The sequence below is a fragment of the Rhyacophila brunnea genome, unplaced genomic scaffold (assembly GCF_057557595.1).
Source record: "Rhyacophila brunnea isolate RB1 unplaced genomic scaffold, BYU_Rbru_1.0 scaffold_20, whole genome shotgun sequence".
In the NCBI taxonomy this organism is placed as follows: Eukaryota; Metazoa; Arthropoda; class Insecta; order Trichoptera; family Rhyacophilidae; genus Rhyacophila; species Rhyacophila brunnea.
In genome coordinates this window covers 2,067,155-2,094,169 of record NW_028232860.1, presented here as the reverse complement: position 1 = coordinate 2,094,169, position 27,015 = coordinate 2,067,155, and the positions used below count along the sequence as shown (strand labels likewise).

Genomic DNA, 27,015 nt, shown 5'->3' with positions numbered 1-27,015 from the left:
TCGTCGCCATGCAGTTTGCACGGTGGCACTCCAAGCGACAGGAAATGCGGGATTAATGTGTAAACACTCCCGCGATTGCTCGGCAGTTTTGTTTGAGGCGACTTTGTTGTGTAGCCATTTAATGTCAGCTTATTATTTTGTAAAGAGAGAATCGAGCTGAAATGTTCGTACGGTTTGAAATAGTATTATTTAGTATTTAAATTTTATTGTTGAAATTTCTAACTCAGACCGACACACCTACCTACCCGTAAATAAATCTTCTTCTTATTGTGCCATCCCCTAGCGGAGGTCAGCCACCATCAAAGCGATCTTATCTCTGTCGTCTGCTACCCGGAACAGTTCAGTGGAGCTGCACTCGTACCAATCACGGAGGTTCTTAAGCCACAAAATGCGGTGCCGTCCTCTGCTACGCTTCACATTGATCTTTCCTTGAATGATAAGTTGGGGAATGGTGTATTTTTGTCCTCTCATAATGTGGCCGAGGTATTGTAGTTTCCTGGTTTTGATACTACGTAGAACTTCTCGGTCCTTCCCCATTATAAATAAATATTACATAAAAACTTCAAATGTTTTCATATAAACGATTATATTTTTTTTATATTACGCCGTGGATGAAAATTATATGCAAATGCACTCACAAGCAAGCATGTGTGTTAATTCAAGTCTTTTTTTTAATGACGCAAATTTGTATGAAATGGACTATTTAAGCCACATTTAATTTAGAGGCCATTCATAGACTGAAACCCTATGCGGTTTAGAATCGTATGCCATACTAAACTTATGATTGATGTTCATGGAAATATCGCATACGGTTTCAGTCTATGGATGACCTCTTATAGGAATGTTTATAAATGTGAATATGCGTTTAGTTTCAAACAAATGATTTTCCACAATATCATGCATTGATGCAATGACAACGCTATATATAGCCTTGGGGCATGGGCTGAGGGTGGGGCCCGCGAAGCAGGTCACCCAAATAAGTGAGATAAACACACATCACAAATTTACTCATATAGTAACAAAAATAGTCGCCGGTCATTTTACTAGGTGAGTTTTAACATTTTACAATAGTTGGGCGATGGAATTTTTGATTATTTTGTGTCGATGCTTGGTTTTGACAACTCCATAATTCAAGTGGTATTATTCAAAATTCAAACAATTTGCTAAAAATACACATTTAATATGACCTCGAATACCATTTGCAAAACACGCTGCCCATACTGCCGTTAACCTTATCAATGGGTAGAGAATGCGCCAAAGATCCTAACTCTGGGGGCTGCAAAACTTTATGTATGTTGATCTGGACTAGGATTTAATTTTATAACCGTTCAAGTTTTTTAAATGTTCAATATAACTATATTATGTACCTATTGTGAATGGAAAGTGAAGTCAGCCAAAGGATAAAAAAATACTTTAATGATGTACAAACTGAATATCAGTTAAAGACACACTGATCACTGAAACTCAGTGAGTCTCGAAAAGGTTATCAACGGGTTAACAAAAAAATATCTTACCATTACTCCCAATTATCAAAATATCCACACGACATGTGTTATGTTCATTTTTTTATGGATTGTATAATAATATTGATGTCTGTGTAGATTTCATTATCTTTGAATAATATTTGTATTTATTTCTTTTCTTCCATAGCACACGGGCAAGACTACTTGAATCTTGCAGTTCGCGATGGAGGAGTCTCCCTGACGATGGGCCTCTCGAATGGCAAACAAGAAATGCATATCAAACCAGCAAGGGTCCGCTTCGACGATCACCAATGGCACAGAGTAACTGTCCACAGGCGAATACAAGAGGTAAGAGTAGTATCTATCTCTTATAATAATATGATCGTCCAACGGTTCCTTTCTCTGAAATTATCATCTTCACCGTCAGCCGGGGACGATCCACTGATATATGAAGGTATTAAATAATAGAGCGCGATATAGTCTTAGCTTTAACAAGCCTAGGCTTGGCGACTATCTTGAAGTAACTAACTGTAACGGCCAATTGTATTGCATTTATAATTTTTGCGGCGTCATACTGCCAACGTGAAGATCTCTTCACTTTGAATGTTCTGCAGTTTTGTATTAGCTTTAATTTGTCACTTACTACAATTCTTAATAGCCTCTAAGTGCTTATCTCTCCCATGGGCACTTTAACTTAAGAGGAGATAAGCACTTAGAGTTAAAGTCATGCAAATTCAGTCAAAGCACATTTGAATGCATGGCGACCTTAGTCTTGGGTAACTGCTCCTGAGGCATTTCCAGTCATAAAAAAAATGATGATTCACATCAAACGTAGGGACCCGTGATACGCCCGAATAATACCGGGTGTGGTTTGGTAGGGCCATTAACTTCAATTTAACGATTGACTTATGACCCGTGACTCCTAGGCGCCTGGTTTTGTGGCAATATTTGAGGATTTGTGATAGGTGGGAAAAGCGACCACAATTGGCCCAACCGTATTTTATTATATAATAAAACATTTATAAATTAGAAATTTTATATTCTATTATTTCGACCCACATACATGATAATATAAAAGTCATACCCACTGAAAATCTTTCAGAGACATTTTCTTTTTAAATTTATTACTTTGACAATATATTTTGATAAAAACATTTTCAAATGAGAATACTTTATTATAAAACTTTTCAAATGAGTATACTCAGAGTATAAGTATTATATTATTCGTGCGCAGTTGTACTTTTCCAATTTGCATTCCGATGAAACGTTTTGGGAAACAATTCCGCATGACACATTTTCGAAACGTCAATCAAAATTCGATTTCGCGAAATTCGCTTCAAAACAAATTACTCTGTCACGCAACATTAACTGTTTTTATTTAACTATAAAAAATAACGTTCGATAGCTAAACTCAGATTATTTAACAAATAGTCAAAAAACTGTGCCACCATCATCATCATTTTTGTCAATACAACCTTTAGTTGGTCTTGACCTCCTCTAAAAACTAACTCCATCCTTAACAATCTAGTGCTTAAGCTTCCCAGTTACTTTATCCAAACAATCTAAAATCTCCCATGGAGTAATCGTTTGCATTGTCTAAGTATTATTTTAACGTCAAGGGAAACTAGTGAAAACACAAAAATTAGAAAAACGGGCTACCTTCTGCGTTTGGCAATAAGTAAGTACAATTCTCAATAATTGTGGACAAATATTTGATAAACCAGAATATTATATTCGTTTTAATATGTAGTTACTTCTGCATTATAATAAACATGAGCACAAACTTGTACGTATGCAGTTCGACGTATCTTACATATAATTTATGGCTAAATAAAACACGGTTCTTGTCGGTTTACACGTCTTTACAGGAAGCCAGCAGCAAACAACTTTTGAAAATAACCAATATACTGATATAATTTGTTAGGTTAGGTTACGTTTTCATTCTTGAATTTATGAATTTTGCCAAAATCAGCTATGAAAATTGAATTAATGTTCATATTATTGAATCTTAAAAAATTGGAGGCCGTATAGTATACGGTCAACTCTTTCCGATAAGAAAGCTTACGGCGAACTGTGCCACGGTGAAATGTTTTACGTACAATGTACATGTAACCATAATATAAATAAATTTAAAGTTTCTCACGTAAACAAAACGCACAATCAATATTGTTCTATATAAAATCATTTAGCCGTCATGAAGTCATCGCCGAAAACGTACTTAAAAATCATGGTTTACTGGCTTATCCATTTATATCTTATTAATCCGATATGTAGAAACGTAGGGACATGGGTCTACCTTGTTGGTAAATTTTGGTAAATTTTACAGCATATATGCACTTGTTTTTTGTGATTTCACCGAGGCTTTGACTGCAACTCGCTGTCATATCACTTCTCTCATCTGAAAGAGGATCCGCCGACCAGGTCCTCACTCTACTTCTGTTAAAAAAACTTTACAGTTCTACCAAGCTCTACCATTCTACTCACCGCCAGGCCACCTTTGAATTCATCGACATTCTTAAAGATATCCGCAATGCGCAGCTGTACTCTACCTTGTTGATATTTACGGCACTGTACTGCTATACGTACAATGTCCTCCAAAGCATCACAATCATCACAGATCTGTGAATCACGTCTTTCCATGAGGACATCAAATCTTTTACCCATTGTGCGACCTGTTCTTAGCCTCAGTATCAGCTTAATCTCTAGTATGCACTTGTTACTTTAATTTAATTTTGTTTCTACGTGCTCCTCTTCCCGATAGGTACTCTCCGTATCTGGAAATTTGTACGTAAACAGTTTACCGCAGGACACTTATTCGTGTGCCGCAGTACGTGAAACATGAGTTCGTGTACCATTTAATCAAATGACGAGTTCTTAGTGTGAGGCCTCAGTGCCAGCGTGCGGCGCAGCTTTGAGCGTTATGCGCAACTCAAACGTATAACCGTATAAATGTATAACCAAAAAAGACATTGTCTACGAACATTTTCACACACGGTTATACGTTTGAGTTGCGAAAAACGCTCAACGCTGCGCCGAACGCTGCCACTCAGGACGTACACTTAGTTGAACATTTCACCGTGGAGTATATTTATACATATGGTACAACATATTGTGGCGAATTTTATGAGATGTCTTATTAGGTTAGGTTAGGTTAGGGTTAATCTAATTGGAACAGTACTATTTGAAAACCATCGCCGCATTTTGTAAGATACATACAAATTTATTCCAGGGTGAAATGTTCAACGAAGAACTCGTCATTTGATAAAATGTTATACGAACAACTAATGTTTCACGTACTGCGGCGCACGAATAAGTGTCCCACGATGAACTACATACGTACAACTTACATGTAACCGGGTACTCTTAACTTAAAGTCGTGTAAATTCAGTCAAAGCATTTGCATGGTGACCTTGTAACTACTCCAGAGTCATTCCCACTCAATAAAAAAGAATACACATCCAAACGTAAAATTCCGTTAATTATCCAATGATAACTGGGTGTGGTTTGGAGGAGCCATTAACTTCAAAGTATGCACTTGAACGATCCAGAGCAGTATCTGTACTATTATAATATGCCACGTAATATTTCGCCCTCATATACTGAGTCTCATTGTCTCTCGACTTCCAAATCCAATTTTCTTTAACACCCCCAAACATTATTTTTATGACCCTCTTCTCAAATAATATACCCATTTTTCTCTTATCCTGTTGCTCATGCTGACTACTAAACGTTCTGGTTCATTTATTAATTCTGGTCGCAGGAGAGTTTTATAGAGTTGTTTTGTTTTTCATTAAAATGCTTCTGTTGTCCAGACTGTTTTAGAGACTAAAATAGCACGTCATATTAGCAAGATTGGTCAGAAACAATCATAGTAAAAACATAATCATTCAAAGAATTTATATAATTTAAATCATTTCGGAAATATGCTTAATAGAAAAAATATAATCTCGAACTTACAACCATTGCAATCTGGGTACAATTTTTTTTTCAAATCAAACTGTCGATCCAATTATTAACCACAACGAAAGCTCATAGTAATATGCAACTGAGATATTATTAGAAATCCCGTTAATATTGACGATCATCTTTTATATTTTTTAATAAATGGAAATAGAATATGACGTTTACTCTTTTTAACACTTTTATTCAATAAATAACGTAATGTATAATTATATAATAATGAAAACACTGAACATTGTTTTTGTAGAAAGTCTGGAGCCCACATGTTCAGCGTAGGTCAAAATGGAGCTTTTATGGTATTTTCAGAGCATTACTCTGGACATTCCTTAAACGTTGTAGATAATCTATTTATATAATTTATATTATTCTACTTTATATTTATTATAAACATTTTATGACAGTATAAACTATATAAACTATACTTATTATATAAAATAGCATTCTTTTAAACCTCTCGCTCTAATGTTTTAGAATATAGTCATATTTCAGTACTTCCATGTGCAGTGGTGTTAAGATATTTTAGGTTTATTAATTTTTAAACGCATTTACAAAACCATTAGTAAAATTAATGTTTACATTATATAGTGACATATTTACGATAAAAAATTATATTTAATAATCTTTGTGATCCCAAATTTGACAAAAATTAGGAATTTTATGATTAAAAAATTGTCACGATTAACACATTTGAAGATAATTCTAAAGATACTAATTATAAGCTATGTCTTTGATCATTCAAATTTGATAAACATCCTACGAATAATGTTTGCTCTATAATAATTATTGACCTAAGAATAAGGTAGTATTTATTTTTGAACACGCCATTTCTATTGGCATTTCCCAATGGCTAAGCTACAACATACGGCCGTAGCCATAAATTGACAAACGATAAATGAAGTAGGTAGTAAGATCGTGTTAACGCGTGTGTTCGAACATGTACATCTGTTTTCGAAGCTCAGTACCTATACGGTTGCTCTAAGCCTTCGTAAAGAGCCATGATTCGCTACCGTAAAGCAGCACCTTCAGAATGCAAGCATCGAATAGGCGGCATTTGGTTTTGATCGAGTACAATCGTGAGTCCCAGACACTCCGCATTGAGTTGAATGTTGCTCCAGCCATTCCCATTCGGATTGCGAGGTCTCTCTGCAAAATGCCATCTCCCGTGATGGTTTATATATATTTCTTGTTTCCAAATTATCTACATAGTATATTTACCGGAAGCTTAATAAGCTATCATTTTAAGTTAAATGCACAATTTATAGTATATAACTACGTCATATTTATGAGTATTATTTAAATATATTAAATTATTATAAAATATCGTAGAAGCGTAGATGTCTACGCCGTAGACCTCTACGCCATAGACATTGTCCGCTGCAAGCGACAAGGTACTCTGTATTCCGGGTTAAGTAATTGACGGAATTCCCCTGTAACAAGTCAGTGCGTACCTATTTCAGGTGGGATCTAACAATGTGAAGCAAAATGTATTCGTCGAGCTGTTAAGGATTATGCGGCGACCCAAGACTAACCAGAACCTTCGCAGTGTTATATTTTCGACAATTCAGGAGCTTTTAGTGGAAATGTTTTGGATCATTGAATTCAACGAGGCTTAATTTTAAGTAAAAAGGAAGACAAATACGTTTAATGAAAATGGGAGCGCAATTTTATTTCATTTATATTTCTCTGCTATTGCAACGCTACTCCATTTACTGAGTTGAAGGTTGTGTTAGAAATATGCAATTTATTTTGTATGAATAACAATATTATTATATACATATACATAGAGTATTTATACACTTCATAACTTTGCACTTTTCACTACACTCTATACGCCTCTTTGCCTGATTACCTCGCATAAAATTAGGTCAAATGATATTCACTTGTATGAATAGATATATTTAATGTAGTAATATATAAATAAATAGATAATATACATAATTTTGAAAACACTTCTGAGAAAATATATTATAACTAATAGAAACAAATCTTTTTTTTGATTAGTGCAACACCAATGGTTATTCAGGTTCTAATCCCGTAGAGCAAGGTTTCCCAAACTTTTTCTGCAATGGAACACTTCGCAAACCCGGAAATTTTAACGGAACACTTAGTTTATTTTGTAGGTTATTTATTAGCGTAGCTAACCATTCTGCCAATTTTGGCAACTGTCGTTAAACTGACAAGACTTGTCAGCCGGTCAGTTAAAAATAATATACACCATCTTTTTCATGCGCACGGTGTGAGAAAAGATGGTCCTCCGTCTGTACCTAGATCATGGCCACCACATCCCGAAGCGGGCCCCCAGGCTAGAATCTTTGGCGGGTCCCCTACTTATCGCTAAGGTTAAAGGCAATGTGATGATCAACAGTTGCATATTTCAAATGGTGTTCAAGGTAAAATTAAGGGTATTTTTAGCGATTTTTTTGTATTTTTAATACACCCACTATTATGTTGATATGCACAATTATGAATAAGTCAAACATCGACAATAATCAAAAATTGTAAGTATGGCAATATCACATATCACTAAATGTTAGTTTGCTTGAAGTGAAACAAGCGACATTTTTTTTAATATTTAGTGCATGTTTGTGATGTGTGTTTATCTCACTTGGCTGGTCGATCTCTCATGCTGGGCCCCCCTTGTAAGCCCAGGCCACCAGACTAAAGGCCTGTCATTACCTATCTAGATACTTGACGTCATAAACATCAGTGGAGATTGATCATCACTCGCCTTTCAATATGAAGTAGATTCTTTAATTATTTTTGTTTTACTTATGTTACTTCTACTTAGTAGAAGATCTTTAAACGAGTATAAAACCTTTCCAAATGGTCGCAGAACACCTATTCAGGTTCGGCGGAACACTGGTGTTCCGCGGAACATAGTTTGGGAAACACTGCCGTAGAGGTTCGTATTTTTTTCAAATATGAATTTTTCTAGTGAGTATATTTCTGAGGTGTTTTCTAGTTATGCATGTTCAGATAAGAATTAATAGATTGGCTCAGTTTTTAATACCTCTCACCGAAAAGACTAGTTTACTTTGTTCAAATAAACAATATTTCTATAGGAAGGAGTACCAACTTTTAAACTTTGCTCCTGTCGAAACATATTTCGACTGTGGAGTATTAGTTATTCATGTAGGTCAATGGCTTATCGAAAACCTCTCCTGCCCCACTACCTGACCGTGCGATACTCTAAAATATATTCTGCGGAAACTCTAACCAATTGGGATTTGGGACCTCATTGCTAAAACAAGGGGTGAACAACTTTGTATTTAGTATGGTGGTTTATAAGTCAGTGGTATGGGGATACTCGCTTTTAAGAGAGTGCTACTCGATGATCAGTTTTCCTGTTAGATATATCGAGTTTTTATTCTAATAGTTCATTATTGTATTAGTTTAATAAAAAGACTAGCTGCTCGGAACTACTTTCCTTGTGGGAGCAAATGTGGTGTGGTGTGGGATTTACTATTGGTTAGTGAAAAATGAAATTAGTATGTCTAATGGAAAATCAATATTTAAAGTGATAATATATATATATATATATTTTAATTATAAAATGTCTGATGGAGAAAGTACCTGTAGATAGATTCTAATGTCAATAATAATTCATAGCAATCAATAAACAAAAATACATTTAAAAAATAAAAATCCAAGTGACATTTTGTTGTTTACTTTGTTTGTATGTTTTGGATTATTTTATTTTACCACGTTTTTATTAGCTCGTATTCTTGTTTGTCCGGTACAGATTTTTTCTTTTGCAGTACTAATTTTTTCTTGTTTGTCCAAGATTTTAACTAACATCCCGAATAGCTAAACACGACGACAATTCATTCTTTTAATACTTTTGGCCGTCTTTAAGCAGAATTGAATTCATTTTCACTTAATTCTGTTTTGTATGTTTGGGAAAAAAATCGTTAAAAGTAATATTTACTACTCTCTATTATTGGTTGCCAAGTGGTTCCTAGCAACTAAATTATTAATATATACGTGCAGTTAGACTGACGCAATAACAATAATCTAAAAATAACCTGAAATTTTGTGTATACTCAAAATTTAATTAAAGATATATATTTAATTCATTGTTATTCTTCCAAGGATGTTTTAATTAAAGTTTTTGATTACCCACTCCTGACGCTAACTATATATTATACTATTATATCATTACTTGTGTATTGTACGAGTGTTGTAATGCTAAAGAATACCCTCTTTATTGAAGTTATACTTCTTTTGGCGCGTTTGGGAAATCAGATCAGAGTGTATTTTTGGCGTGTGACATGTAACACATAATTTATTTTTCACACGAAAAAACGCACTCGATTGGATTCGAACCACCGATTGTTCGGTTATCAGCCGAACGCACTACCTTTACGCCACGGTATGGAACTGCAATCGTGACGATTATACAGTATAATATTATAGTTTAGAATTGTTCCGTTGCCTAGGCAGCGAATTTATTATCGTCAGCCATTTGCAATTCCTTACGTAAACGAACGATTAAACGTCAGAGTGACAGTTGGTACTTTAAAAATAAAAAAAACGAGAAACCATTATATAATTTAGTAATATAAGTTAAAGTGTATAGAAATAAACCAACGACGTTCAAATAAGCGGTCCTTTTTCTTGATTATGTAGTTTAACAAGATAATTAAGAGCTAGTCAAAGAATCTAGTTTATCACAACTTTTGTTACGCCAAAGAAGTATAACTACTAACGCGCGTACATAAGTACACACATAGATGGGTCTCAATATACGAAAATAAAACTCAACATTGAGTTACTATGGTTAATGATTAAAGAAGCTTCAAGACAGTTATATCAAACATCAAATTTCTACTCCAAAATATAATTTCCAATTCACCAAGGCTGGATTAGGAAATAAGAATGTCAAGCAATAGTATTTGAAGTTTTAAAGTCATTATTTAGATTATTTAGATGAAAAATCACGTAAAACATAAATAATAGTACGTTAGTAAGTAATCAAAGCAAAACGTTACCGCTCGGCTATTATGAGAGATAATAATTGTATAGCGGCTATATTACTATACCCAATGAAAAAAACTATGAAAATCTGTCTACCAGTATCATGTTTGCGTAGGTATTTAAATTTTAAATAGGTAGTTAATATGAATATTGGTCCAAATATAATATTTTAACCACAAATACCTCATAATAATATGTAAATTCAATTCAATTGATAAAAAAAATGTCTTTTAGCTTCGTTATAATAAATGATTAATTTAAAAGATAATTATTTTGTTAGGACAGCCGAGCGGCCTATAACGTCGTGGGTATCGGATTCGAATCCTGATTCTGGCAAATTCACATGTTGTTTTTTTTTAATATGTATTTGGACCCAGAGTATGTACCTAATAAGTTGAGCAGGTGGCTAACATCTATATCTCCTAAAAATACGAAAAAAGTGTTAACACAACATCGACTCTGTGGAGGCCCATGTGATCTTCCAATGATCAGACACGGTTTAATAATAAATTGTATATAGGACTTTTATTGACAGAATACCCATGAAACTATTTCACATAACGTTATTATTAATATAATGTATTTGTAGAAACATAAGCTTGTATCCGATAATAATTATCCTCTTATTACTACCTAGAAAAAAATACCAGTTGGCAGTGATACCTGTCAACATCTTTATCAATGCGCCCTATAAAACTATTTACCTAACAATAATATCATAAGCAAAGCAATAAAGATAAAGATATTCATAGCCAAAGAATGGATCGATTTGAACACCAATAATTGTAAAATTGTACAGCTTATGCGTTACAGAGAGACATACAGATATATCAAGACAAAATATACAGACATAGAATTACAAATTAAATATCTATTTTCCGTAGTGTCAAATTATACCAAACTCGGTAAGGAGCTGACCGCAATACTAAACTCCGCATATCCGTTTTTCACTTAGTCAGTCATCCATTTATACAATCGCCAGATAATAGTTGACTGATTATTTCAATGAAAATAATATTATTTTGATTGTAAAAATAGCGAATAATAATTCATCGAAAATGTCACTCGAATATATGTTTCCGGTCTGTTACTATCTCAATCTCCGTATCGTCCCGCACAACATCTCATTGTACTGAGATGTGGACCTCGGATCCGGATCATAAGTTTAGTATTGTAACATAACTACTGTGACATACTATTGTACCGACCGTTACGCTGCAAATAAAACTCTCTCCTGCATCCATCTTCGACTTCTTCATCATCATCCTCAATACCATGACCTACGAAACGTCGACGACTCCCAGAGTGGTAACTCAAATCGAACCCCACATTTATGACCCAAATCGAACCCCACATAAATATAATATAATTTAATTTGAATTCATGTTATTTGTTGTAAGGGGGCTGCAATACAAAAAGTTAAATGTTTTATAAATGAAATTAATACAGATTAGATTATACAAAATCAAGGTAAAGATTATACATTACAATAATGATAATATTGAAGGCCGCGGAAACGCACGCCACTGACACTGCCCGAAGGTCGGCTTTGGAAAGACCAGCGACTCTATGTTTGTAACATGCAAGGGGGTTGATTATATTCGGATTTATGGCGTTTTTATTACGTTGTAAAATTTCCCAAATAGATTACACATGTTATAAATTATTATTATTAATTTTTGAAAAGTACTATTCGACCGCTTTAACGAAAGCTCGTGCCATAAAAGCTAATAATATTATGTAATATATCGCAGATTGGCTTTCTACTTATAACCACTGCGTAGAAAATAATTATGAGCTTTATCGTTATGTGTATTTATATTGCCTCAATCTATTGATTGGTATTAGTATTATATTAGCACATAAGCCGGTGGGTCTAGGACGATTTGGTACCGCGAACTGGCCGCGGGCGATTGTCCCCCACTAATTGGCCGTCGGTACAATTGGACGCCGCGATAATTGGACGCCGGGACGATTGGCCGCTGGTACAATTAGGCGCCGCACGGTCAAATTAAATGCCCAAAGGAACGTTACGTTACGATTTGGTAGATAAAGTAGACAAGTCAGTTTAATATGCATCTACTTAGTAGTTGTACCTTATATATTTTGCGCTTGACACATTTTTAATACGGATTGAGAATTATTATGCCTTATGATGTTTATAAAAAGAAACGAATTCTTCCCTCTTTAGAACTTAAAGATGTGCATAATTTATTTATTTATTGTGTGTATATTGGTACTTATTTATATTTACAACAAATATTAAATAATTACAAATGAAAAAAACTTTTTATATTGAATCATATTATACCTAAACTTGACAATTCTATGTATTAATAAAAACTTTTTATTGTACTTGATAGAAATACTGAATAAATATTATAGAATACATAAATGTCATTTTGACATTTCATATTGATTTTCATAGTAACGCACGTATATATTAATATTTTAGTTGCTAGGACCCACTTAGCAACCAATAATAGTGAGTTGTAAATATTAGGTACTTTTAACGATTTTTTTCCGAAACATACAAAACATAATTAACTGACAATGAATTCAATTCTGCTTAAAGATGGCCAAAAGTATTAAAAAATGTATTGTCGTCGTGTTCTGATATATTCTAAAAGTTTCAAATGTCTAGCTAGTCGGGAAGTTAGTTAAAAAATTTGTCCTCCACAAGAAAAAATCTGTACCGGACAAACAAGAATACGAGCTAATAAAAACGAGGTAAAATAATGTCAGTTTTCTCGACTTAATATTGTAATAAAGTTTAAACGTGTATATTATTATGCATAAATACGTATTTTAAGATATTATGAATTAATTATAATTATATGTAATTAATTACAGAAGAGTCTCAAAGTATAGTGTGATACTTTCCAACCTTCTGCGACTTTAATTCCCGCTCGTTTGACTAACGGTCATCTGTTGGTATTCTTTCGAAGCTTACTTTTTGATATATGAATCTAAAATTAACCGGATTTTTTATGTCAAATTCAATCCGAAATACAAAAAATCAAATCACATTACTTACTGCTGCATTATTCGAGTAAATTAATACAATCAACACTAGGTTACTTAGACTTGATGTTTAATCCAAATAAGTTAGATGATTAACCATGTTTTGCAATTATCGTAACAATAAAATACGCATTACTTTCTGACTGTATGAATGTTAATTCCGTAATCTAGGACTTGTCATTCAAATCGAAATAACCCAGGTGCTAGAGTAATACCCGTTTATAATAATTTGCGCTAGCTTTACCTTCTCCGTCCCGAATAGAAATCCCGGGGAACACCTGGGACCTGTCGGTCATAAATAAGAATACAGCTAGTCATTATCTACACAACATAATCGGGACCATTTGCAATGATGAATCGTCGTGTTGGTTATGGGATGATTCATAATGTCTATAATACCTTACAAACATTAAAATCTGATCATTAGTATTTTAAAATCAATATCATACCTTTTCTTTCGACCATGTCCGATCTTAATAAGATGATATGGGCCTCCACAGAGTGGAGGTTTGTATTAACAGGTTTCGTTTTTACAAGAAATGGATAACCTTTTTGGTCCATATTCTGACTCAGACACAAATTGAAAAACAATAGAATCAAAATATACGCATCTTTAAGTCACAACTTAGATTTTAAATTACTTGAGAAACTATATGAGTAGATTATTTGGGCCCCGTTTCAATTGAAGGACATCCTTATAGAGGGGAGAGTTTACAAGATATTTTTGAGGCTGTATTTATCAGAATAACTTTTCTTAGGTTAATGCAATTTTCTTTGACGCAACCAATTCATCTGAAATTTTAATAGAGGGCCTCTAAACAGTATTGACCAGTTATAATATTCTTAAATTATACCAAAATAATATATAAAATTTATAATATGTATATAATAATAAGTATATATAAGTCGATATCAAACCTTACAATCAAGCAGTCCACAAATAATCTCTCAATTTAATAATCATTCCTTGCATACTGTCTGAAAATGATGTAAAACTATTAAATAGGTACCTAGATACTAAATTAACTTAGATAACTAAATTAATATTATCAAAATATAAAGCCCACGATGGCCGAATGGCTTAAGCGTCGGTTTATAACGTCGTGAGTCCCAAGCTCGAATTTTGGGTCTGGCATATACACATATTGTTTTTCAATAATTTATGTTTTAGTCAGAGAATGGACCTAATAGGTTGAGCAATTGGCTAACATCCATTTCTCGTAAAAACAAAAATCTGTGAATATAAATATCCACTCTGTGGAGGCCCATATTATGATTTTATTATGATCAGATATGGTCAATATATTTATATACATCCTCAAAATGTAATACAGTATATAAGAGCATGCAATAAATAACTATTAAAACCATTCTGTGTTTATTAATCGAATATGTAATAAACTATTTCTTTTATTCAACGAATAAGACACAAGCTTTGAGAATATAATATTCTTTATATTGAATATACACAATTTGAAAACATCTCATGCATATACACACTAGAAAAAATCTTTTTGTAGAAAAAATACGACACCCGAACAATATAAAATTAAACCTAGTAGTTGGACATCGAGTTGAATGTTGCAACATTCAACTCGATGCGGAATGTCTGGGACTCACGATTGTACTCGGTCAAAACCAAATGCCGCCTATTCGACGATTGCATTCTGATGGTGCTGCTTTACGGTAGCGAATCATGGCACCTTACGAAGGCTCAGAGCAACCCTATACTGAGCTTCGAAAACAGATGTTTGCGACGAATACTGGGTGTGCGGGTGGTATGACTTTAGGAGCAACGAGGAGATAAGAGAACGCATCAAGCAGCCTCTCATCACGCTGAAAGTTTTGGACCTGGCTCGGCCACGTGCTGCGGATGCCAGAAGGGAACTTCAACCTGGCTTGCCTGTTCTTCAAGCCGACCGGATTCCGGCGTCCTAGAAGGCCGCTAAATACAATCTACAGCGTGTATACGGCGGAGCTACGGGATGCTGGTTTGACCTGGAACGAAGCAAGAAGACTGGCGAGCGACAGGGATTATTGGAGGTGCCACGTGGTGTCCATATGCTCCAGTTAAGTGGCGGATATGGCAAAAGAAGATACACATGTCCCTACGTTTCTACATACCGGTTTAATAAGATATAAATGGGTAAGCCAGTAGACTATGATTTTTAAGTGTGTTTTCGGCCATGACTTTTTATATTACGATAATATAGAAGTAAGTACATATTAAAACTAACATAATATTCTGGTTAATTCAATATTTCTCCACAATTGGCTACTTACAGTTATACGCAGAAGGTAATCCGGTTCCCTTATTTTTGTGTTTTCACTAGTTCCCTGTGAAGTTAAAATAATATTTAGCGACGGAAACGATTACGCTATGAGAGATCTAAGAATGTTTGGATAAAGTAACTGGGAAGCTGAGGCTTCTTGGAGGCGCCGCGTGGTGTCCATATGCTCCAGTTAAAGGGCGGATATGGCAAAAGAAGAAGAAGTTGGACATCATGCCAAATAATTAAAATATCAAACAACTACAAAAATGGTGATTCCGATGGAAAGTTAGGTGGATTTTACACGTAATTATAAAAGTTACTAATTTTATGTAATTATTTAGTATGGTTACTAACAGTTTGTTTGTAATGTAAGTATAACATATTTTTTAAAGATTGCAACGAAATTCAGTTACTACATCAAAGCTTGGTGAATTTATTATTTCATCAAATATTAAAACGAGCATAACGATTCTGAAAAAGAAACATCGGTCTCTCGATACGTGATGCCCGACTGACGTTTATTGGCTTGGAAAAATATGAAAACGGAACAGACAGAACGATCAAAACCTTTTTTCAATAATTCAAAGGTGAAGCCAACCATAGAGGTTCAACGGACTAGATCTGGGATTAAGATAAAAGCGCATCTTTGGTCGGGATCTTCGGAAAAGGATTTACGATAATCCTTTCTCTCTTAAACTGTGCAAATAGATGCTTTCAGATTTCATTCATTATCCATTTATTTAGGCCGATCGTTTTATTTATTATACAGGCAATATTTTTTTATTCTATTTTTTAAATTAAAACAAATTGTCATAGTTATTTTATACACGTTTACTCTTTTGTATATGGTTATCAAATAAGACATAGTTATATGAATGGTAGATAAAACAGATTTCTATATTATGTGTTAATATCATAATCGTAGCGCTACAATTTTCCGCATAAATGACAATACTAAAGATCTACCATCGTAAGTTGGCAGCCGGTCGATTTTGAAACTAAAATTGTCTATCGAGGATATATTTGTTACAAATGCCATTTAATTTTACAACATGTTTCTCGAATTATGGATTGCATAATATTTGTACAGAAATCTACTACCAATAAAAAATTATAAATTACCATTTTTTTGTTAGTTATGGTAATATTCTCAATGTCATACTAGCGCCCTCGCTGAAATGCCAATTTATGATAGTAGATCTATAGTATTGATAAGGCATCAAATTGGATGAGAATCATGTCCATTTTGACAGTTCTTTCAGCAGTATTAAGAACTATTTGTTAACATTAATTTGCCAATATTAATAAAGCCTGAATATACTTTATGTTTCGACTATTTATTTTAATTGGTCCATGTACTATCAAAATATGGTAAGTATATACAGTTAAAAAAGGAGTTTTTAGCTTTAGGTCCAAATATCTCAGGATTCATTTTGATGGACTTAATCCATAACCATTCATATAGTATACTTAACTTTTCTTTCAATAAGTTGGTTGTGTCACGATCTATATAACATGTACACTACGTATCTTATTGGAACCACAAATCATCCAGATAGATCAAAATCATTTAATTCATGCCAGAAAAAATCATGTTTCTGTAGCATTTTCCATTGACTGCATTGCCATTTTTGTTTTCAAAAAAATACAGACCAATTACATCTCCAGACTACAAACTATACCAAACTGTTAATTTTTGTGGATGTAAAGATATTTCAATAATAGCATGTTGGTTTTCAATACTACAAATGCGACAATTATGCTTATAATAAAAATGAACCTCATTGCTGAAGATGATTTTTTCATGAAATAATGGGTCTATTTAAAATTTCTCAATTGGACGCACGTTTTTAAGTTCTTGTATTAATTATATTTTATACGCCTTCAATTGCAAATCTTTATGAAGAATATTCCATGTAGAAAGTTCAAGTTCTCGAGAACAGCGTGTAATTAATTCATAACATCGATATTTTCAGCAGTACGTTTACGTTTTTAACGGGTTGGATTCTTAATATCACAAACATTAGTATTTAACTCGAATTTTCTAATAAAAATACTAATCAAATCAAATCAAATCAAATTTATTTATTTTACATATAATGAACATAACAAATTATAAATTCAAAGCGTTCACGACATGACATAAAATAAGTGTTAATAATAAAAAAAAAAAAAAAAATACAGAGAAAAAGTAATAAAATAAGAAAATAAATTAAATAAGTAACAAAATAAAAGTAGATGGAAGCACACAGAGTGAACTTTGATAAACCCTATCTTAAAAACTTATAAAACAACGTCCACCTAAATTCACCCTCACGTAAGTGGAATATATCAATATCCGAAGCGATTTCATTAAGCATGGTTACTGCCCTCCCAATTGGCATTACTAATGGCAGGTTAGTTCTGCACCGTGGGAGAACAAACAACGCATGCCCTCGATTCCTAAGGTAATTATCAGAGACACACAAGCCAATACCACCAAGAATGGCAGATGGTCTCTGTAGGTCGATTATTTTGACCCTTTATATTTCACTTAATTCCTGAAACGTAGCTCGAATAAATTCATCAAATTTTAACAATATATTTTATACGCTGTACAACTGTGTATATTTTCATGATGATTTTTCAAACAATACTGAACTCAAATGTCAATTTTGGAGGGAATCAGAAAAAATGACTGCAATGACGTTTTAAATATCAGCTATATTACTCATTTAATAACCCTATTGTTCAGTTGATGAGTCTTGGTTCTGAACACTCTATATCTTATTATTTAATTATAATAATATATACGGCCACGACGTCAAGCCATCAGAAGTGATCAATCATCAGCCATCAGAAGCCATGAATCATCATGCTGAAGTCAACATTTATTACAATATAAAAAAAACAACGCTAAATAATTATGTAGTGAACACCATAATAACATTATAATGTTATGACCATATTAATGAATAATATATTGAAAATATTCTTTTGAGTACCTACTAATACAATCGAACGTTAAAAAACTAGAGCAACATACAAGTAAAAGGCTTTTTCAATAATTTTTGGAGTAGAGAAATACAATATGCATACAGGATCTTATACGATGATACAGAGATGTTAACTATAAAGCATTTTTTTGCTTAAAAATCATTCGATAGACTACAATATGGTAAAACGGTTGAAGTATTGAAATCAAGCGGAATTTACTACTACGACCATATACGCACTGTAAATTTATATTGGCAAAAAATATTCTTTATTCTATTCTACTAGTTTAAATTGTCATCATTAGATAGGAGGCTCGTAGCATAATTGGTTAATGCACAGATTGGCGCGACAACAATAGTTATACAGGTTCAAATCCCGTCGAGTTTCGTATTTTTTTTTCAAATATAATATTCATTTGAGTACTAATACAATCGAACGTTAAAAAACTAGAGCAACATACAAGTAAAAGGCATTTTCAATAATTTGTGGAGTAGAGAAATTCAATATGCATACAGGATCTTATACGATGATACAGAAATGTTAACTATAACGCATTTTTATGCTTAAAAAGTATTCGTTAGACTAGATAGATAACTATGGTAAAACGGTTGAAGTATTGAAATCAAGCGGAATTTACTACTAAGACCATATACGCACTGGAAATTTATATTGGCAAAAAAATTCTATTAGTTTAAATTGTCATCATTAGATAGGAGGCTCGTAGCGTAATTGGCTAATGCATGGATTGGCGCGACACCAATAGTTATACAGGTTCAAATCCCGTCGAGTTTCGTATTTTTTTTCAAATATAATTTTTTCTAGTGGGTATATTATATTTGAGGTGTTTTCAAGTTATGTATGTTCAAAATTGTTTACATTTTTTATTCTTCCCTCTTGTGAGGTTAATATTTATTTTATATATTTAATGCTGTGAACGTCCTGAATTTTGATTTGTTATGTCCACAATATTTTTTTTTCTTAAATAAATAAAACATATTTAACCAATTCTGTCATTTAGTATATTCATTCATAAAAATATTACATAACTTAAAAATTATGAATGTTCAACGGTAAAGTTTTTTTAAATATTCGAGTAATAATTACTATGTCAAAACAACTGTTAGTCACTATACAATATTTAACTTCGAATAAGATGAACCCAAGAAGATTATGTATCCGCAGAATATGTCTTTAAGGCTAAGGAATGGATGGATGGATGTATATGTATACCTACATCTTGGATGAAGGACAGGAACCGCAAATTAAGATCTAGTCATGTAGAGGCTTCCTTGTCTCGTTGTCATGTTGCTATTTATCATCTTTCGCAGTGTCAACAATGTCTGGTCGCAGTTGGGGCACTGTTTGACTACATTTTAATTAAAATCGGGTTGACTTTGGTGAGATACTGCTTTTACAAAGTGAATATCGCTTGTTATTTGACATTGTGTTTTGAATCCTGTTCATATTGAAAACAGATGTCAAGAAATATTAATTGTTTGCATTTTACATACAAATAAGTTACTATAATATAATATATTTTATAGAAAATACGAACTTTGTTTTAAATAAACATATAACAATTTTAATATTAACACTATGCCCGAGAGTACTTGATGAAATTTGAATTTTAATTCTAATGTATTTAAGTTCTATACTATTTCATTTGAGTCATTTTTTGTGACCCCAACACTTTGCCATTTTTTCCCAGAGTCAACGATTTACATATTCTATTGAATTTAGTATTATTATTGATTATTATCTAATGATCTATTATAAGAGTTTTGACGATTTATAAGCCTATTGATTGTAATTATCAGTGACAACGTAGGGGTTTTTTTACAAATACTTCAACTATTCATAATTTGTTTGTTATATATTTTTTACTAATATAAAATTTAATTAGGCCAGTGGTCACTTATGGCTGTGAGACTTGGTGCTTAACTGAAAACAAGGAAAACAAATTAGCTGTCTTCGAGCGCAAAATAATCCGCAAAATCTTTGGACCCACGTTGAAAAATGGGAACTACATAATAAAAATGAACCACGAGTTGGAAGAGCTGATTGAACAGCAAACAATCATAAGATACTGTAAATCCCAAAAACTACGATGGGCGGGACATGTATAAAATATATAAATAACATGTACAAACTAAAAGTATAATTCTCCCATTTTTTACCACAAAAAATGTACATAAAATCACACTCCAGGCCGAAAAGTTTTATCTTTTATTTTATGTAACAGTGCCCACTCTGAGGCCCAATAACTCATAAAACTCAACTTCGGCCCGTTTTGTATGATGTTAAAAAGAAAATCGAAGGATAAAGCGATCAAGCCAGGAACAAGCTACCTGCCTGCTATAAAAAAACATGTCTGAAAGTCCGCAGGGTAACATCTCCGCTAATTGAATGACGTGCTGAGAATTTTGCATCGGTGGGGTAAAGTTACGTCTTAAAAAAACACAAAAAAAAATACTTACTTTACTCAGTCCTTCTTTTCATTCTATTCTTCAGAACCATTGCATTGAGCAAGCAAAGGCTCGCGTCATTACTATTGGCCCAAAATTAGACACTACGCGATTTTCAATGTCAGATATACAGTATGTAGATCGTTCTTCTAGCACCACTTGGCCACAATAACAAATTCTGTAGGGTTTTTTAGTAATATCAAGAGTATCTGTCGCATCCATTTTAAGTGCCTCTTCGACGCATCGCATCGATTATTTAACACTAAGCCGGCTCTCACATCTAAACTCGCCTCGTCTGCCGCACAGCCATAAATCAAACCTTCCAAGAAAAGCGATCTGGTGTTGCATATGAAGACCGAGCAGATCTACCTAGCGACAGTCGCACGTAACCTTCCAACCGTTTAGAATTCAGGGGTAGTCAACCGGGTCCCTACCGCCCACTAGTGGGCGTTTCAGCTTCCATGGTGGGCGGTAGAGGTTTTAAAAATATTTTCATTGTGTTTTCATAAAATTCCCCGTGAAAATTTTAATTTCATAAAATATACTATTTGTATCGCCTGAATATTTCCGAAAGAGGAGACCTTCGTTTGTTCCTCACAAAAATTGAGCCAGATATCCAATAGTATTTAGTTTCGCAGCAGGGATCTCATTAATAATATAATTAATTAAATATAGTTTTATCAGACTTCATGCTTATATGTATGCAAAGTATAAATAAAAAGATAGATTTAACTACAGTACCTAAGTAAGTTTTTTTATAAAGATTTATTTTGCCAAACTTAGCGGAAATCTGACATAAAGTATTTGGTAAGTAATTATTATTATATGCTTTAACTTGCTGTAACTCTGCTTTATAATTAATTTTATAAAGTAAAGTTACTTCCCTACTTTATAAATCACCATTACTGTGGAACCGGTGGGCGGTTAGAAAATTTTACTACTAACAGAGATACAAAAGTGGACGGTAGGTATAAAAAAGTTGAGTATCCCTGGCTTAGATATTTGGATGCGGCGATCGGCGAGTCCGTATAGGAATGACCATTTCGTAGGTCCTAATACTTCGATACAAAAAATGAAAAACTACCCTCGATAGCTGCCGATAGCGGCTTATAGCAGTCTTGTGTATAGAATAGATGCGCTGATTCACTGAATGATGAGTAGGTAATTATTGTTTACGCTATTTTTAAAATTTATAACCAACCACAAACGTCAATTATTTCAGTAGGTATTAAGTTAAGTCTTAAGATATGTTATAAGCATGAAAATGCTATAATTTAAAACCTGATAAGATATTTTTAATCACCTGCAGAAACGCCAAAACTAAACGTGGCCACTCTACCGCCATGCAGTGGCGTTTCATGTGCTCAATTTAATTGCGGAAACACGCATATCCTTTTATATACAGTTGAACATAAGTAGATAACAATAAGTATTAAATGGCGTTGAAGCTCAGATACGCCCTTGAGGCACCTTCGTCTGACAAGGTGCTTGAGTAGAATTTCGCCTGGGAGCCGATAGCGCCCTAAAATAAAGGTCTTTTGGGTCTATTAGCGAATTCAAACGCCCTCGAATTGGGTCGTCCGACCGAAAAAGTGTTATTCAAACGGTCTTGCATTATTTAGCAAACGTTTACTTTTCTCGATCAATATTATAACGACGTATGTTTGCTCAATAGGAATTGGGTCTCGAATATCATCGTATTACATAATATAATACATATATTACAAAAAAACACAATTTTGAAAAATTCAGAAACGTATATACTTGTTATATACGTTTAACATAAAAATAATCGAGGCGTCTAATTACAAAAAACGACAAGTCCACAATTCGATATTTGCGGGAAACAACGTTTTTATATTTCAAGCTTCAATTATTTGTTTTAACTTGAGATTATTTTTTCCGTTGTATTCTATGTCGAAATTAGAACCAAAGTGCAATTTATTTCAGCCGATAAACTCTTAAATGTAATAAATATAGGCAAAATAAAATTGGACGTAGCGCTACTTGTACCTCAAAGCATCCGCATAAGGCACATATTTCCGTGGCACTGTCATGAGTTTACTGGATGCCACATCATGGGAGACGCCATTTCCAATATTGAACGTTCCCTTTTAAACACGCGAGAAATCAACCAAGCTTTAAATAATATGAAACACGGACTTGGCGCTTTTTGTAATAAATCGAGATTTAATTTTTTTTTTTCATAGGGTTTTGTCGCCTTTTGGAATTTTTAGATCAATACACATTATGTTCAATAATTATACTTACAAAGAATACGTGCGTATTTTTGTCTCAATTTTGACCAAATGTGAACTTATCGCTTTTTGGAATTAGATGCCTCAATTACAAAAAAGTGGGACTTGAACTCACGTCATTCTCTTTACAAGTGAGTGCTTAGGTTTCTAAGCTATCGATCCGTCTATGATCCAAACGAACTATTTCTTATATTTACGTCTATGGCGATAAACAACTCTTACCTGTGTCAGCCGATTAATCGGCGATATTAAATATATTACCGGAATTACAAACTCTTTAATATGTATTTCCGTAGTTTCAAATTATCCAGTAACGTCCCGTGGGGGTAGGCATATTGAGCGTCGCTTGGGGGCGGCAGTTACTTGAAGGGCGGTAAATCGAGGAGAATAATATAAAAGGTTTAACGGGACTGTATTTTTTTGTCGTGTTCGCGATATCTAGTTTACTTCCGATGTCAAATGTATCTGAAACCGTGGCCACGCAATATTGTTTATTGAAGTAGAGATGGCATTTAAATTGGATTTAGTGATATATATTTTGTTACTAATGCATCCATATAACACATTTCTGAAATATTGGGGTCATAAAAGGATGATAAAATAATTACAAGATAAAAATAACTTTTTATTTACAACGTTTTTAAATTTTCTGTTGAATCGTATAAACTTGACTTGACTAGCATAAACGATCAAAAAAAATGTACTTGATAGAAATAATACTGAAATGTCATATTGATTTCCATCGTAACTTACGTATATTAATAATTTAGTTGCTAGCAACCAATAATAGTGGATTGGATTACGGATTTCTTCCGAAATAACTTTTTATACAAAACAGAATTACCTGAAAATGAATTCAATTCTGCTTAAAGATGGCTAAAAGTATTAAAGAAATGCATTGGCATCGTGTTTTGATAATATATTCTAAAAGTTTCAAATGTCTAGCTAGTCGGGAAGTTAGTTACAAATCTATTACAAGATTTTTACCGGACAAAGAAACATCGGACAAAGAACCACTGGATAAAGAACTACCTACCGGTCAAATAAGAATACGAGCTAAGAAAAACGTTGTAAAATGGGGCGTCATTTTGGCGCTGACTAGGGGCGACATTTTGTCTAGGGTCGTCACTGGCGATATCTATATTTTTTATACAATAATCAGCTATTCGGATGTCAATTGACGTAAATGACAGTTAGTAGCTGTGTCGATTAATATACACAGTTACTTCCTAAATAATAGTGGGTAGATATTACTTTGGTGTTAAAAAAAACGAATAATAATTGATCGGCGATGTCACTCGAATCTAAGTACCTGGTCCATTACTATCGCAGTCCCTATATCGCTTTGCACAACATCTCATTGTACCTAGATTCGGATCTCGGAACATTATCATAATTTTATTAAGTATTGTAACATAACTACTGTAACATACTATTGTACCGACTGTTTACGCCGCAAATATAACTCTCTCCTGCATCCATCTTCGACTTCTTCATCGTCATCCTCAACACCATGACCTACGACACGTCGACAACTCCACAATGGTAACACAGATCGAACCCCACACGTCGTCTAAACTAAAATAATAATACAATTTTCAATGTTATTTCTGATGAATGCCTACCAGCTACCTACACGATGAGAGACGATTGTCAAAATACATGAACGTAGCATTTCATGTAATTGATTTCGTCTATAATTTGCACACTAAATTTTGGTATACATAGTAATATTTGATAATAATTTTCCATATTAAATTAATCTCATAATATTAAATTATCTACTAAATAGCAAGTCTCACATTACTCTATATCTCGCACACAGAAAATTATTGGGCAGTTAGTGATGTACTTATAATAATAATGTAAAGAAACCGTTTACAATATGTTAAAGAAAACATTTTCTATATCGAAGGAACTTAAATATACGAAAGTAAAGCAGAAGAAAAGATGGTACTGTTCGGTTATCAGGAATACAGCGGAAAACACATTTTGAAAATAGCCGATAAACTGGATTATTTGTTAGGTTAACCTAACCAAACCTAATATAACCTTACCTAACCTAAACTAACCCAAACTAACAAATAATCCAGTATATCGGATATTTTCAAAATGTGTTTTCCGCTGTATTCCTGATAACCGAACAATATTACTAAGACTAAAGATTAAATAAGTTGTAAGCTATTTTGCACTGTAGCAATATTAATAAGTACTGTTATCACCCGCATATGTCAAAAACTTTGAGAATTTCAACACAATTTTAGATATAAATATAACCAAGATAAAACATGCAAAAACTTTATTTTATTATAGAGCATCATTATTTATATTATTAACACTATATCAAACGTACGTTATATTATAACAAAACGTCAGAACAGGCTGCCAATTTTTAATGCGCCAAAATAGACATTATTTTTTATATAGCTACCAATTCAGCCATACAAAAACCCGTTTTGCAGAAATTACTTTGTGAACCAATTATTATAATATTGCATATACTTAAATTCATGTAATTTATAAAAAATAATAACTGAGTATAGCAATGTTTTGAATTTTTAAACAAATGCTGAACAGAGATGAAAGTTTGAGATGCATTAACGTCGAGAATATTCTCGATCAAAGAGGAAAGAGGCGAGATGCGAAAATGACTGTGCAAGAGAGGGTTAGCAGCTACCTCCCCCTCACCTCTTTCATTGCGCAACCCTCCAGATTGTTTGCCGACGTTTATTGCCGTAATTTATTTACGCTATCTGCCAAGTCAGCGATGGTGAAGCGAGTCGGCACGTATGCCAGAATTGGCACGTGAGCCGTAATGACTTGGCGCGAAAACAAAATAGGCAGTATTTATGAATTAACTTAAATGTGTCAAAATCTACCAAAATTTATATATGCCAAAACACAGATAATTAAATATTGCATATACGTTTACTATATAAATATAAAGATAACAAAATACAAAATTAAGCATCCCGTTTTTGCCTGAAGTTTTAACAAATCAATACCTTGTGTAATAATCTTTCTTTTATTATGTAAGTACTAAACTTCGTTTCGTCCTGTGCTGTCATATTGCGTTCCCATATAAGTTTCACAAAAAACATTATTTTATAATTTAAATCACGGTTTGAGCACCACGTAGAGATTTTATTTTATTTTTTATTCAACATTGAATATACACAAGGTTTTAAAAATATTAGATTCTTTATTATTGAAAATACATAATTCGTATGAATTATGAGTAAGGCTATTACTAAGGCATGGTCTAAAAAGATCATAACTATGCGACGCTCGGATTGTGCTAATGACGCGTGCCGAACGAAACATAATTTGTCATAAAAATTCAACATGCGTCCATTTAGTGTTATGTTATTAGTAATAATAGTATATTCATTGGCATGTTTTCTTTTTCGAGTCCAGGCATAACGTTTTTTAATCATCTTCTCACGATATAAGAATATATTCTTACGGCGACATCACAAAAAAAATCGTCGTGCTCTTACCTCGAATGCCGCTTGGCGATTGGTGACGAATGCTAAATTTCGTTTCACCTATTATTAAAAATTATTTTCAGTTTCACTTATGTAATATGCTCTCGCGTCAATTGCATTCCATGTCTCGT

The 27,015-nt window shown here is 33.3% G+C and overlaps 1 protein-coding gene across 1 annotated transcript in view; it reads left to right on the top strand.

Moving 5' to 3' along the window:
- The window catches only part of Nrx-1 (Neurexin 1), a 542,497-nt gene that overhangs the window by 355,364 nt on the left and 160,118 nt on the right, over window positions 1-27,015 (top strand). Inside the window, exon 7 of the mRNA XM_085948211.1 lies at window positions 1,651-1,811. Within this exon, the coding sequence (XP_085804337.1) occupies window positions 1,651-1,811 (161 nt within the window). The remainder of the gene's footprint in view (window positions 1-1,650; window positions 1,812-27,015) is intronic.